Source organism: Gallus gallus, chromosome 2, assembly GCF_016699485.2.
Source record: "Gallus gallus isolate bGalGal1 chromosome 2, bGalGal1.mat.broiler.GRCg7b, whole genome shotgun sequence".
Lineage (NCBI taxonomy): Eukaryota > Metazoa > Chordata > Aves > Galliformes > Phasianidae > Gallus > Gallus gallus.
The window spans coordinates 42843881-42859094 of NC_052533.1; the positions used below are offsets into that span (position 1 = coordinate 42843881).

The following is a 15214-nucleotide window of genomic DNA, read 5'->3' on the forward strand; positions in this document are numbered from 1 at the left end:
AACTCCCTAACTAACAAAAAGACAAAATCACTACTTAATCTTTTCCGCACAAATAAGCTCTAGCAATTTAAAGGCTCTGTTACAGCATAATCTATGTATCCTAATCTGTCAAAGAGCCCTGCAGCCTACAACAGCTGGCATCACAATATGCCCTACAAGCGGAAAAAAAGGATATCCCACTTTTTGGTGGTCCTTCTGCTGAAATGATGATGCTATTAATGTACTTTCACAAAGCTCAATAGCTGGCATCCAGCACTTCCTGCAAAGATTTGGGCCGTTTCCAACAGACATAAGGCCAAAGTACATGCCTGTGAACAAGCTGGAAGCCTTTAATGAAAAATAAGATTAGGTATCTCAATTGTTTGGCTTCTCATACACAAGGGAGGGTTCTAGTTTTCAAAAACAGATTGACTCCTAGAGTGAAAGATGTGGACATACTGTAAGGAAGATATACAGCCCAAGTGGATGATTTCCATCGGCCTTGTGAGGGTCATCCAAGATACTTTCGCACAATGCTCCCAGTAAAAGCAACACTTACTGGCATGGCACAGACACCTAAGTGGTTCTCCACAGTCAGCTGGTTCAGCTGTTGTGCCACAGAAGCCAACACTGGCAGTAGTGTAAAGGAAATAGAAGTAGCAGAACCAAGGCAGAAGTAACAACCACAGGGAGGCAACAAAGGAGAGTCAAGGAATTTGGAAGGTAGTGTAATGAGGGGGGGCAAAGTGATAAAGAAGTATATCCTATTAGTACAGGCACAGAACATTGCTTGTTTATTTCAGCTGAGATGAAATCATAGCAAAAACCCAACATACAGCAAAAAGCTTGGTGTCTACTATTGATTAACCCTGCAGATTAAAATGGACGTAATTAGTAAAACTTAGTGCAATCTCAGATTTTTTACTTAGAACTGTTGTCACATCATCTAATCATAAGTACTTACCTGTCTAGATCAAAGTATTAGGCTCCCTGTGCAGGAAAGGAGTAAAATTGGCTGCTTCGTAGGACAACCCTGAGAAGTCCATTTCAGTAAATTCAGATTATCCTCTACCAATGCCCTTCTTTCTCTGCTTACGGAAGGAACCTCAATCTTAAATTAGGGGGTCTAAAGTTATGGGAATAGCTCCTTTAGAGAAAGGTAACTGTCCAGGACTACCTGAACAGAATTCTAACCTATTCTGAACTATTCTTCTGATCTCAACACAAATATTATCAAATACAAGTCACACCTGGAAGTTTTGTATGTTTACTGGGTGAAATCTTTGAAACATTTCCCTTTAAATATACATATAATTTACATAAATGTATGACAATTTTTTAAAGCAAATAATCTGGGTTGTTTGAAAAGTATTTATATCAAACAATAGTACAGTTCTGTTTTGATTAAGAACGGTGAGAATCAAACACAGATGTCCTATATATAATCAGCCCTCTAAAGATATACAGACCCTTACATTTAGCTCATTAAATGAACTAATTTTATGATATTTCTTTAAAATATATCATCTTGTATCTCACTCTCCCAGACAGATTCTACATAGTTACTTTTCCCATCCTTATTCATTAATGAAGAACAGTAATGAAGAACAGAGTTCCGAAGTCCATAAGAGAATTACTTTGTTGAAAGGTTTATCACAGAAGCATTTGGTGCTCCAACACAGAAGCTGAAAGCTATTGTATTCCAGTTACACAATAATTGTTGCATACCTATTTTTGTATCAAGATAGTTCTCAAAACTTGTTTTTCCTGAGATTACTACAGGGATCTCTTGATTGGTAAGCAAGTTCACAGCCGTCACAGACGTGAGTGAGTCTGAAAACAAATGATCATGGTAAGTAACATATGGCAGACGATATGCTAAGAACATTACTTACTATTAAAACTCAGCTTATGTTATACAAGAAATTTATATCATGAATTTTTAAAATAAGAAAATGAAAAATCTAACTGCATTTCTAAAAAGTTCACAGGTCTTAAAATCTTCACTAACTGATACATTTTCATGACTAGAAAACATACCAAATATCTGAATCTGAATAAGAAGCTAAGTGAGATTTGGACTGCAATTTATAATAATAATAATAATAATAATAATAATAATAATAATAAAGTCCTTGACTAAATGCAGGCTTGCTTCAAAGTAGTAGAGTAAATTCTTACAAACTTGTGAATTGCAGAGTCAGGAGCATTACTTCAAAATTCAGCAAAAACATTCAGTTATTCAGATGAAACAGATGGGGAGCATAGATAGGCTTATGACTTACTCTTCTACACAGCGGTGACCAATGTGAGAAGAAAATCTAAATAACTAATTGATTTCAGAACAGAATATTCACGCTGATATTAAACATCTACTTATACCAACATCTTGGAATCAAATGTCTACAGGGAACGGGGAGACGAAGAAAGAGAGAATGAGGGGTGAGAACAGTGATAAACTAAACTGACACTGTTACTTCACTGGCCCGGTAAGAAGAAAATCTAATCTGAATACTCTAAACTGGGAGGACTCAAAACCGAGATCTCAATTCGGACATATTTCTAAAATTGTAGTGTCTTTACAGCTTAAAGCAGCTCCCAAACTAATATGTAAAGAGCTAATGCTTTTTAAACTCAACCTTGTGTTAACAATTGCACACCATGCTATGCAACAATAAAGAAAGCCAGAGGCTCTGTGCTAATATGCCTGCCACTGGTAAACAGGGTCTCAGGACCTTCAGTGGTCGGTGACAGTATAAAAGGCCTCACCTCTAAGGTCTAATTTTATAGACTTGCATACAATAGATGAAATTAATTCTTACTTTGCAGGAATGAGGTACAAAATTGCTGCTTCAGGGATCTGACTCAATGCGGTAACAAAAATACAGACCACTATGGAGTTTTCTCTCACGTATCTTTGTGGAAAACCAAAGAAAGTCGGAGGCTTGTACTGCTATGCACAAAGTCTGCTTGAAATAAAATAACAGTGCTTTACAGAATAGGCTTACTATATCTCAATTGTCTTTTTAACACAAAATACTTGGTTACTTGACTACTATTTTTTAATTTTTCAGGTCTCTAAGATATCCATGTTCTAGAGAAAATTTCTTATGTTCAAACCATTGCACTTCGCTTTCCACCTCTGTTTATAAAAACATACCCAAGAAGTACTTTCTCTTTTTAAAAGCAACTAAGCAAAAAGCATCACGAGCAGGAAGCAGAGTGGGTAGGGCAGTCTGCTTTAAAAATAACTTCTCTCTCCCACACAGCAATAATTTTGATTTTATATTGGAACCCAAAATAATAATTCTCCAGTTTACGAAGACTTTCTTCTACTCACCGGCTCTCATCTTTATTGCAATAGCAGTAAAGAAATGAAACTACAGTTACAAATGTAAAAGAATGCATGTCTGGTACTATAGCAAGCTAATGAACAATATAAGGGTCACGTCTTTATTTCAGACTCCTCACACTGGTAAAACTAGGAGACTTACAATACTCTAGGTTAATATATATTTTTCTTGGCTAAAAAAAATGAGATTCTGAAAACTGGTTGCTCACTTCTATTTAAATAATTGTCTTGATGTAATAGAGAAGAATAGCTCTGATAAAATACAAAGCTATCCTCCAAGAGCACAACTATAAGAACCTTAAGTTACTTTGGCATACTACATCCTTCTTTTTCCCCTCACCTAGAAAACATATTCTATGTATTTAAATGAGAACATACAGTCAAGAAAGGGCAACAGAGCAACAAAAGGGAAAGAAAGCAAGATTATCTCAGCTGAAAAGAAAACAATAAATTTTTTTCTTTATTATTGATGATTATTTTTAATCTAGTTAATGATGAAAATATGGTCTATCCAAAGCCTGCATTTCTTTTGACTTCATGTCTAAATGTCATTGTAGACCCTTCATAAGCAGTACGGCTGAAATGCAAACCTGAAAATCCATGTAGGAATTCTTCTCTCTCATGTTCTCTTCTTTGGAAAATGTTCTATGCCTTTGAAATGCTCAAGGAACTGTACAAAGTATCAGCCAACTTCAAATGAAGAATGCATGTAAGTACCTCTACAAGTAGGAGAAGTACACAACAATAGTAATGACTCTGGAACTGTTTCCACTTCAAAGCCACTTTTTTGGTGTCCCATGGCTGTTATTCTGGATGAAAGTTATTCAACATTGCTCAGCCAAAAGGCGAAGTTCGATGTTAAGAGAAACCAAAAAATGCCTTTCAAGTATTTCTATTTCCATGCAAAATTAATATAAAAATATGCAGTTGGCCTTACTAAAAAACAAGCTTTGCACTTACAGCAAAAGATGTATCAAAGATATAGGAACGTACATGAATGTGCATTTCTGAGGAGAGCTTTGATTTTTCTGAACTAAATGAACCAAAATTTGTTATTTTCTTCCGTAATAAACATTCTCCAAGCTTTGCTCAGCTCTGAAACAGTATTTTTTCTGCTACCATGCAAAATTTATTAAGATTACAGAAACAAAACATTCAAAAATAAAGCAGGTTTTTGCAACTCCAATAATTTTCCACAGTATTCCTATTTCGCTTGCAATTGACAATGGATGTCACACAGACAACGAAGCCACATTTTTAGCCATAGCTTGAAGTGGAAACAAAACATATTTAGTGTTCTTTATATTAACTCTTGTAACTTTCAGGTTTTCCAAATGATAAAAAATAGTAGGTCAAGGATGCTGAGTACAGAGTACGTGGTAGGAACATAAAGGAAGCCAATTAACACTAATTAATGAAAAGAATTACCACATACAGGAAACTAATTAGTACTAATTAATGAGAAGGATTACCACTTGATTGTATTCGTATGCCAGGAACCTACTATAGGGCTACTCTGAATTTACTTAATTGGAATCTTGTAAAAAATGTGGATTTTATATAGCAAGTAATACTGTGCTGTACATATATCAGTGATCCACTTCACTATGCACTAACCATCTGAAGTCCTCTATGTATTCCCTACGCAGGAAAGAAATCATTGATTGTGCAAGAGCCGGCTCCATCCTGTGCTAATGACAAATTACCATATAGCAGTGAGATTTGCAATGTGCTCACATAGTCAGATTTTGACTTCTATTATACGAAGAAACAAGAATCTGTTCCATTACTTTTAAACTGTGAAGTTTTACAGACATTATAAAGAGTAAGAATTCAAACATAGCTACTGTTACCATTCCTGAAGTCAAGACAGGCTTTTGTGATACTATCTGACACATACCAAAGATCAAAAGGAAATGTTCCCTCTCAACAGGAACAGTTTATGCTCAGCTGGACTCACATTTTCTGAAGATCATTCTCTAAGACTGATGATCTTTTGTAACAAAGTGCAGAATGAGAAAAACATCACCTTTCCCTGGGATGAACTCCCTCTGAAAGACTTCCTTCAGACTGCTATTTCCATGCAGCAGTCTATGACTTGGTAAGATATATAAATGGGAAGCTCCATAAATGGCTTCAGGAGTGTAGGTGTAAGCAGCCAACTTCTCTCCTGTTACTTCACCATTAACCTGAAAAAGAACCAAAAGTGTCACAGATGTTTTCTTCTCCATTAGAAGTACAGTGGTTTTAAATTTCCCTTCCTACTTCTGCAATTAACAAATTTACAATGCCTTGTAGAAATATGCAATTCTAAATACCAAAGCCAGACACATTCCTACTAATATGGAGTTTCCAGAATCAAGTTCTGACAAAATTTACTTCTAAGACACTGAGAATGTTGCTTTATATTTAAATGTAAGTACAATAAATATAGTAAAATCGTATGTAATATTTCATTGTACTATTGAGCCAGATTCAATCCCTGGTTAAGTCCTTCTATTCACTTTTAACATACATGCCCTGTTTCTGACAAATGGCAATAGCCAACCAAACGTAAATGAGATGCTGCTTCTGAAATTTAAAGAGAATTCCAGATTTTCTCAGCTTCAAGGCTTTCAACCACACTTCTTTGATGAAGTCCACGTTGCAACTTGTAGAGGAAGAGATTTATATATGCTGGAAAAGGTGGCACTACATTAAAGCACCTGGACATAGAATATGAGTAATAAACCCAGAGGGCTGCTTAAGAATTACTACATTCATACGTTCCATGTGAATTAACTGTGGACTGTATGGTGGTCTCAGAAGGAAATTTTTCTCTGAAGGAGATTTTCAGGCTTTTTAGATCTGAAAATCCATCCCATCATGCACTTCAGGGGTTGTCTGCAACATAGCCAAAACAGCAGCACTGAAATTTGACTCACCTTCAGCAAGAAGTCAAGGGAGCATCCAACACAGTCACCTATCCAATTTGCTTGCATTTCTTTTATACCATACCATTCTGGGAGGTCAGACAAAGCATCAAACATAGCCTGATGCAATAAGAGAAAAAAAAAAATGATATTCAGCTTTTATAAGCATGCAAATTAAGACTATGGGTTTAATTACACTAATAGAAAACCAATTAGGTGCTGGTAAAAGACAGGAAGAGATATTTTTATACTGACTCAAATTAATGTCTTAAGAGAAAATCTAACAGGGCACATGTCAGAGGTACAATGAGTCCAACAGATATCCTATTGTTACTAAAAGAGGACATAATTCTGAACAGACTGAACCTCAAACACAGAACCCATGAGTGAAAATAAACAGAAAATATTCCTAGTGGGTGTAAATTGTAAGAACTGCGAGCAATCTAATTAGCTGAACACAACTACAGATAAATAAGATACGTGCTTGCAGGTATGATGGCTACAAATGGATTAGTTGCTCAAAACAACAGTTTGGAGATGGCAGTCAAACATAAGACATTTATATGTCCTAAAATTTTCAAGCTCTGACTTAAAATGGCAAGACATTTTCCAGCTGCCTATTTACTTTTAAATATTTCTTACTGATCTTTAATCAAGCACAATAGGCTCTAAAACTGAGGGGGATCTTCAGGATGATGTGATGTTGTACAAATAAGAAACCAAACCATAATAATAAAGATTTACATTACATTCAAAATAATAGAACAGCTTTGAAGTAAAGAGCAGAGATAAAAAAATGAAGTTGGCTCCTATGCTATCTAGAATGTCCCAAAGCCAGACCTGTAATGTCTGTGACCATTTGTACTCAGCCAGAGACAGATCCATACATTCACGTGCTTTCTTATATATGGTATGGAAGCATGATGGACTACCCTAACTAGTATTTGCCTAAACACTTTGAACCAGTATGTTTTTAGGAAAAGAAACATATAGAAAATTAAAGAGGTATAAAGGGTTGGATAACTTAAAGTTCATCTCAATTTTCACTTGAAAACACTTGAAATTTTTGTTACGAATACTCCATAAATGTCCAAAATCTTTACTTTGGCAGAAGTACAGCCAGAGGCATGAGTCACTAGGACAGATGGTAGATATGCTGAACAATTACAGTTAAAATCTCAGAATAAGGCAACATGTTGAGGAATTTTTCCATTAGCTGTGACTCCAACATCAAACATACACGCTCTTCATTATCTCATTGACTGCTAGCAACTCACAAAGATGGACACTACATACTACATGCTGCTCAAATTAAGTTGTTGGAAGGAGGATAATTAGTGAATATAAAATTCATATTAGTAAAATGAGATGCATAAAAGATGTTAAAAGGATTACATTCTAGTTAATACTCTCAGTTGGATACCCGTCACTTAAGGTAAAATAAAAGACATATGCTTCATAGATCATACTATTACATCATCATTTGGGATTAATATAGCTTTCTACATCCTTAAGAATCAAATTCCTTCTCTGGTGGTTTGTAAGTAAAAGTATGGTAAAGTTTTGGAACGTTTTTAATCGTACTGTAACCTCAATGAGCTTTAGTTCACAATTGCAAGTATACTGAATCACAGAGATTGCCCAGATCTCCTTATTCTCATTAATTTCAAGGTCCCAGAGACAACTGAGATTTATTTGCTGCAAATAATCCATGTATAAATATATCTACCAAACAATAAGAAATATCTGGTTACATATACTATACTTGGAGACATTCTTCGGAAGAATTTTATGCAACTCAGAAGTATGAAATTGGGCCAATACACAGAACTGGTTGGACACATTAAGCAGATTTTTATGAAATCTCTACTTGGATATCCTTCCTAATCTACATTCCATTTTTGCTGGCAGAAACACTGAAGTATGCATGTGCTCTACTGAAGCTGTATGGTCTATAATTGTTTGCCAGAAAAACTGCTTAGATTTTTCACTGTAGGATTATTACATCAAGATCCTTAATACCAGTGTGTTAACCATTTTAACTCTATTTAGCAAGTTTGATTAGGAGCTATAGACTACAGTTTGCCTGAGCCCAATTATTCTCTTCATAATGCTTCATGCAGTTAAGCACAATATTTAGGAGCCAAAAGAGCCAACTTTGCTTCACCTGAATGAAGATAACAAAGCTTACTCCATGTTGTAACACAACCTGGCAGTTTGGAAACAATAACCTTTCACACCTTAATGTGTATATGAATAATATTATAGTGTGACCAAAAGGGAGAAAAAAATCAACCTGGCATTATGATTGTCTGTTCTTTGTACTCAACACACTGCTTTGGCTTCTTGTCAAGGCTATGAATGGCAAAATAAAGTAGAAAATCAACAACATGCAGAACAATCACTTTTTGTAGTGTTACAAAGGCAAAAAACTATACTGAATGTACACATACATCATTACAGTAACTGTTACTGGATGGTAAATTAACCTAGGATCCACACTAACAGGGAAGTAGGAAAGCACACTAATTCTTGCACATATTAATGCACTTTTACATTCACCTGCAAAAATTCATTCTGAGCAAATGAGGTTTTTAAAAACTTTTTAAAGGAAAAGTGACAACTTTTCATCTTCAGTTGCATTACGCTCTGCCAGAATATCAATATATACATAGAATGCTTGGGTATGCGAAACTCCTTAAACTGAAGCCAATCTAAGCTAGCACGTAACTTCTGAATAGTATAAACTATCTTTAGAAATGTTAAATATCGTCTCCATGAATCTTGTTTCCACATTCTACTTTAAAGGTCAGTGATGTATTTGGTATAAACATCTTCTGAATTAAGATAGTTTGATAAATCTTGCTGCCAATTATTATTTTGCAATCACTGCTATGATTCCTTAGACAAAAGTTCTGATTCCTGAAGACATGTAATATAGCCCAAGAGCCTGAGCTACAAGATCTGTTAACTCAGTAGCACAGAAAAGACAAACAACAGGAGTCTGAAGATGATGTTGTCCTCCTGAACAACCGCTACATGTATTGATGCCCTGCTTACCAAGACGTGGCTCAACACTGTTTGCTGATGGGAAGTAATAGGATAGTTTTTTCACTCTTCAATTTCAGATGGCTTTTACTTTTTTTTTCCCCCCTCTTTTTTCTTTAAAAATATTATCTCAGCCTGGAGCCTTTTTTTTCCCCCCCATCACTTTTCCTCCCCCCTTCCCCCAAACCCCTATCTTCCTTTGAGGAGGGGAAGTGAGAGAGAGGTACGGCAGAGTTTAGATGGCCATCAGAGTGAAACCACCACAAGCATAAATACATTCTGGAAGTCTTATAGATCTGAAGATAGACAGACTCAGGAAAAAAAAAAGTGAGAGAAATCAAAGCTACATTCAGGGCTAAGAATGCCCTTTAAGGCTCCTACATCTTCAGGAAAGATTGACTTAGGTAATGGAGAAGCTGAAGATAAACTAATGCTTCACAGAACTATTTAACCCTTTCAAAGCAACTAGAAAATTCTGGTGTAGCTAAAAGATGACAGTCAACCAGTACAGATGATCATAGAGTCATAAAATCAAGAGAAGCTTGCTGTGAATTCATCATGGATAACGGTGACCAAGTCTAAAACAAGAAATAAGGCATCCTGCATGCAGATAACCAATTTCACATACCCCACTGTTTGGGGTGTTGAAGATTTACTGAGAAACAACTTTTAGTTGCTTAGTAATCTTCAGGCAGAAGAGAGAACACATTAAAACTAAACAATAGAAATGTTTTATAATTCCCCAAGAGTCTCACTTCCTAAAGTTCCCCTGATTGTAGTTCAAAAAGGGTGAATTCTGATCAGCACCTAGAAGATTCACTTTCTGACTTTGGGCAATAAAAATTTTAATACAAGCAATGCCTTCCATTAATTAAATACTGAGTAAGAGTATTTCAGCTTCTCTGTGATAATAAATGCAATAAAATGAAACAGTAGATAGAAAGTTATAAAGCTAAAAATTTACTATACATTCGGTGTATTCACTCTAATGAAGTTTCACAAATTTGCTTCGTCAGTGAAGCTTCTTAAATGGAGACTAAAACAAAAATGTCATAGAAGGTTTAATTTCAGAAGCATTCAATTAAATAGGAAAACAAAACTGCCTTTTACTAAAAAAGTTAAAATTAAAAGCAGAAGCATTTTTCTAAGGAAGAGTAAAAAAACCTAAAGATCTGTTGGGATTAAAACAAAATTATTCACTTCATTTGACCAAGCTCTCAAAGGAGTATCCAAATATAAACTACACATTACACAGAATCATTTAATAAAATGCAACATACTAACTAAAGTACAGGAAGCTACATTTAAGCTGCCCACTACTTTATTTTGCATCCTATTGCACAGTTCCAATTGTGATTATGTGGTACAGCTTCTGTTGGTAGTTTTAGATCTCGTTCTGCTTGTTTTGTTGTCTGGGGTGGGTTTTTTCAGTTGGTTATTTTCTTTTTACCTTCAGTAGTTACCGTCTGTAATGTCATAGGTCACTCTCAACTCTTATTTCCCAGGTGTGAAGTATACTGAAAACATATATAAAGGAGTAATAACACAGATACTATGTATGATTCCAGTTCTTCCTTCTGCATGGGAAAAACTGCTGACAGTTCAGACAATTCGTGGTCAACAAACATCTCTGGTTTGACTACATGTAACTGAAGCAAATAACTGACATCTCAAATGCCAAAAATAAAGCCAGTGTTCTCTTCTACAGTTCTTCTCAGCCTCACTGTAGCAATGCCAAAGTGAAAACATTCTCTTCCTAGCTCAGCAAAGCGTATCTCTGGGAGAGAAAAAAAAAAGAGTAATTGATTCTGTAAACACAAAAGCTCTTCAAAAGAACTGCTATCATTTTTAGTAGTACTTAGCTCTTACTGTTTGCATTAATCTCATACCAAAGAGAAATTAATTTCATATTACTGTAGCACTACATGATATGCTGCATTTGTACTAGAGAGAAAGTCCAGCCTGGCCCGGAAATCCATAGAATACTTTCCTGTCTTGCCAAGCAGACAAAACAGGTGTCATTTCTTTATTAGTGAAGTGCTAAGAAAGCCATGGAGATGGAGCTCTTGGTCCCTGGCCAAGAGAGAGCTCCCAGCATGACTCAAGAGGAAGAATTTCAAAGCGAGTTTTATCAAGCCCATTCTGCTAGAAGAAGAAAACTGTGAGCTAGGCTCCAAGTACAGGAAGTGAAGAATCACACATAGAGCAGGAAGAACTAAGGAGCCAGCATTTCTGCTCTCATCATGATGAGGCATTACCTCTCACTGTGAAATGCAAAGCACTGTCAATATTCTTAACATACTTCAGTTTCATTACAGGGTAAAAAAGTAACCATTTTAATAACAGAAAAAAAAAAAAACAGAAAAATCAAGTAAAAGACTTATGTAAGATTCAAATCATATTCAGACCAAAGAGGCTGTCAGAGGAAGTGGTACCCCAGAAAAAAAGCTGGAGAAGAACTAATACATCTTCTGGTGTTCTACCCTTACAGAAGGTGAGAAGGATTAACCTCTAAATGCCTGCACTAATTGAGTAATTAAGAAAAGACTGCTGTATGGCAACTATCAGAATTTGGGCAGAAATTTGTAGGCCTTGTCAATTTTCCCAGTATTTAAACTAGTTTAACGCTGTGCAAAATGGGAGAAGATTTAAGGCAAAACCTGAAGTCCCAAAGTTGCTCCTGTTTGATTCAAACAACTACAGATACTAAAAAATACTAAAAACAAATAATTCAATTTTTATTGTTTTTGAAAAATCCAGAAATTCCAGTAAGATAAAAATATGCATTGTATGCAATTAATTTTGGAAGAACAGGTGCAAACACTGACCTTACATGTTCTGATTTGCAGACTAGGCTGACTGTGCTTTAAAACATCACCACCACAGTAATAGCAATTCACAGGTACGCAGGGAACACACTAACATTTCCAGATCGATTTCTCCAATGAACTTGCCTACAGATTCAGCTGGGTAACCATAGCAACTAAATGTTTTAGCTTAAAACATCTTAAATGCACAGACAACCATTTGAATAATAATGCCATCAGTTAAGGCATAATGATTTTATCAAAGGAGTCTGTCAAAAGAAAAATGACAATTAAAATGTCCTTTGAAAAGCCATACAAGCTGCTAGACCTTTTTATATCTACTTGGCTCTTTAAAAAATGGGTCACAATTACTTTGCAACTTTATGTAATCAAAATACTTCCTGCTAACTGTTTAAAACATGGTCAGTACTTCTGCCATTCAAAGATAGCACATTGCCAACAGTACGTTATGTGACAAAATGCTGCTTTGTCTGTTTGCATATTTTGTTTCAAAGAAAGACTATGGGCAAGTGTAGAAAAAATAAGAAAATTCAAAGCAAATCCACAGAAGATGGTTCCTCTGGACACAACAGGAATCTAAGATACTGTGTGCATGTAAATTAAACACAGACTACTGCAAGCACAGAAAATGACTTCACCACCCGTCACTGATCACACCACCCATCACCGATCAGGTAGTGCCTTGTTGCTACCTGAGTAGTAAATAAAGCATGCAGATGAAGACTAATGTTCCTAGTGTTTATTTTTATTAAGGCTGGGAGAGAGAGAGAGGAAAAAACAGACAAATGGGTGAAAGGGAAATGCAGATGACTAGAAAGATCATCAATATGCAATATAAATAGGTTGCATAGTTGCATCAAGATAATTTGTGGATGCTCCAAATAGAAAATAAATGGTATGCATCCATATCATTCAGTTATTATTGCTAGCTGGTAATTTGCATGAAGAACTAAAGAATAAAAGACTCATTAAATACATTTTAAATGGATCCCTGTCTACAAAAAATGGTTACAGTATGGAGGACTTACATTTTCCTCTAATCCATACAGGTAAGGTGTTACATACCAGAAATAAAGCATTTTTCAATGTACTGTCTTCACTGTGTTAAGTTAAAGAAAATCCAAGGGTAACTTCTGGAACAAACAAGTGATTTGCAGAGAGCCTTGCTGCAGGAAAAGGCCAAGGAAGGTGGAGCTTTCTGGCATTTGGTCCTAAATTTCAGTAAACTTTTCTAGAGAAATAGTCGTCACTATTGAAGGTGCAAGCTAAAGGTGAACAGAGTCACCTCATGGCCTTCCCATGAGGTACCAAAACCAGATTAAAGCATCACTGGAGAAAGGGAAAGGGGAAAGTAGTGCACACTAAAAAAAATTACTAACCATCTGAGTACAGAAGTAACTAACGTGGAAAAGAAATACAAATCTTCCCCCAAAGGTGCAAGGGTTAAATTACTATCTGCTAATCTCTTTGCATCTCCCATTTTAAAATTTCAGAATAAAAAGTAGTGAAATTTCTGTGGATGACAGAAATACAGCCACACAACTCATTGAAAGCCTGATCCACTTAGCCCCACACTACTAGCTGTACACAAAGTTAGTAAGAACAACTTACACAAGGAACAAATAAATCTCCACTGTGCCAATGAATTTGTACAAGCTGTGAGATATAGGAAATATAGGGGCAGGTGAGTACTGATAGGAATTCTGGCAGCATGGCTCAAAGATCTAGAGGCTAGTCTACTGACAGAATGTAGGCCTTTGGATCAGAATGATTTGGACCTCATCAATCCGGAACCGCCTTGCTTTAGCCTTCTGGTCACTCTGAAAAGAAGCAGAAATGGACAGAGGTATACCAAACAATTGGAAAAGAAATGGGAAATGAAGATCTCAAGTCCAGACAAGGTCTGGAAGGCTGAATGTCTATTTCTGTGTTGGTTCTGGTTTTTTGTTCTTTGAGACAAAAAGATTAACCACAGAAAATGACTAGCCCCATTAAAGATAATCTTTATAATGTCCTCTCAGATTTGCCTCTTACAGCAGCATGGCATATTAAGTACAAGTAATCATCACCATCTCAGGCCAGCTTGGATAAAAACACTTTCTGCTATTGCAATATGCTGAAGTATGAAGGCTTACTTCAGGTTCCTGAAAATAACTGCAGGAAAGTTACTATATACATACCAACTGTGAGCTCCAAACAACTGAAGAAATAAAAGGCAAGTGATATCTATGAAGAACCTGCTGTTTTTCTAAAGAGGTATATTCATTGATCAACTGTCAGGTAAAGATCAGAAACTATTTGTTGTACTCATTTATGATTAGAAGCACATGTACCCAGAGTTTCTGAACATCAAAGAAAAAAGTTGTACTGGTAGTAGTTCTCATCCATGACGTAAGTCAGGTAAATCACTTTATGCAGATGACTGCCTTCAGGAACAAGAGACAACAAATAATGCCCCCAGCAGAAGTGAAGGTATTCTCATCACTAATGTTATCACCTTAAGTCATTTAGGTGTTAGAAATGTTTAGCTTCTTACAGTCAAAGAGGCATCCTTGACTGATAAAAGGACTAGTCATATAAAAACCCCTTGGAAAGTACTTGGAGTGACTACTGTAAGGAATAAATAAACATGTGGAAAGTTGAGTTTTGGGGATAAATAGTCAATATATTCAGATAGAGGAGTCAAAGTTGTAGCATATAAAATCTGTGATTTGGCATTCTCTCGAGATGCTACCATGAAGCTTCCTGGTTATGTCAGTGTGGACAAACCGTCTCTAGGAGACTGAAGTATCTTGTCAGTGATAGCTCAGAGACCATCTTCCTCACATGAGCAATCTCCAGTTGCAGTTTGCAGTTCACGGGCCATTCAGAAGGTAAGACAATATACTGCATTAGCTAGTCATTTGCAACTTGCAAGAAAAAAAATAAGTAACAAAAAAAAGGAAATTCCTTTATCTTAAACTTCTGAGCTGTGAAACCCATCTAATATCAGTTACTGGATAAAAAAATTCCCCTCAACAACCAAATGCACAAAGCTCTCGCCAAAAGAAGCAGAGAGACTGTTTAAAAATGTGCCAAGACCACAGCAAAAAAAA

The 15214-nt window shown here is 35.9% G+C and overlaps 1 protein-coding gene and 1 long non-coding RNA gene across 5 annotated transcripts in view; one reads left to right on the forward strand and one right to left on the reverse strand.

Annotated features, from left to right (window-relative positions):
• The window catches only part of LARS2 (leucyl-tRNA synthetase 2, mitochondrial), an 87101-nt gene that overhangs the window by 41620 nt on the left and 30267 nt on the right, over positions 1–15214 (reverse strand). For all 3 annotated transcript variants that reach the window (XR_003073639.3, XM_025147499.3, XM_040696589.2), the window contains exons 8-10: positions 6256–6363; positions 5361–5520; positions 1708–1812 (exon numbers count right to left, since the gene is read on the reverse strand). Coding sequence is in view for 2 of the 3 variants with exons in the window: in XM_025147499.3 (XP_025003267.2) it covers positions 1708–1812; positions 5361–5520; positions 6256–6363 (373 nt within the window). In the remaining variant the exon portion in view is untranslated. The remainder of the gene's footprint in view (positions 1–1707; positions 1813–5360; positions 5521–6255; positions 6364–15214) is intronic.
• On the forward strand, positions 1696–10996 carry LOC121110050. 2 transcript variants are annotated; one of them, XR_005857962.1, is made up of 2 exons: positions 1696–1831; positions 3889–10996. It is a non-coding gene; the product is annotated as an uncharacterized LOC121110050 (long non-coding RNA). The 2 variants fall into 2 exon arrangements; XR_005857963.1 differs by lacking the exon at positions 1696–1831 and adding an exon at positions 2099–2468.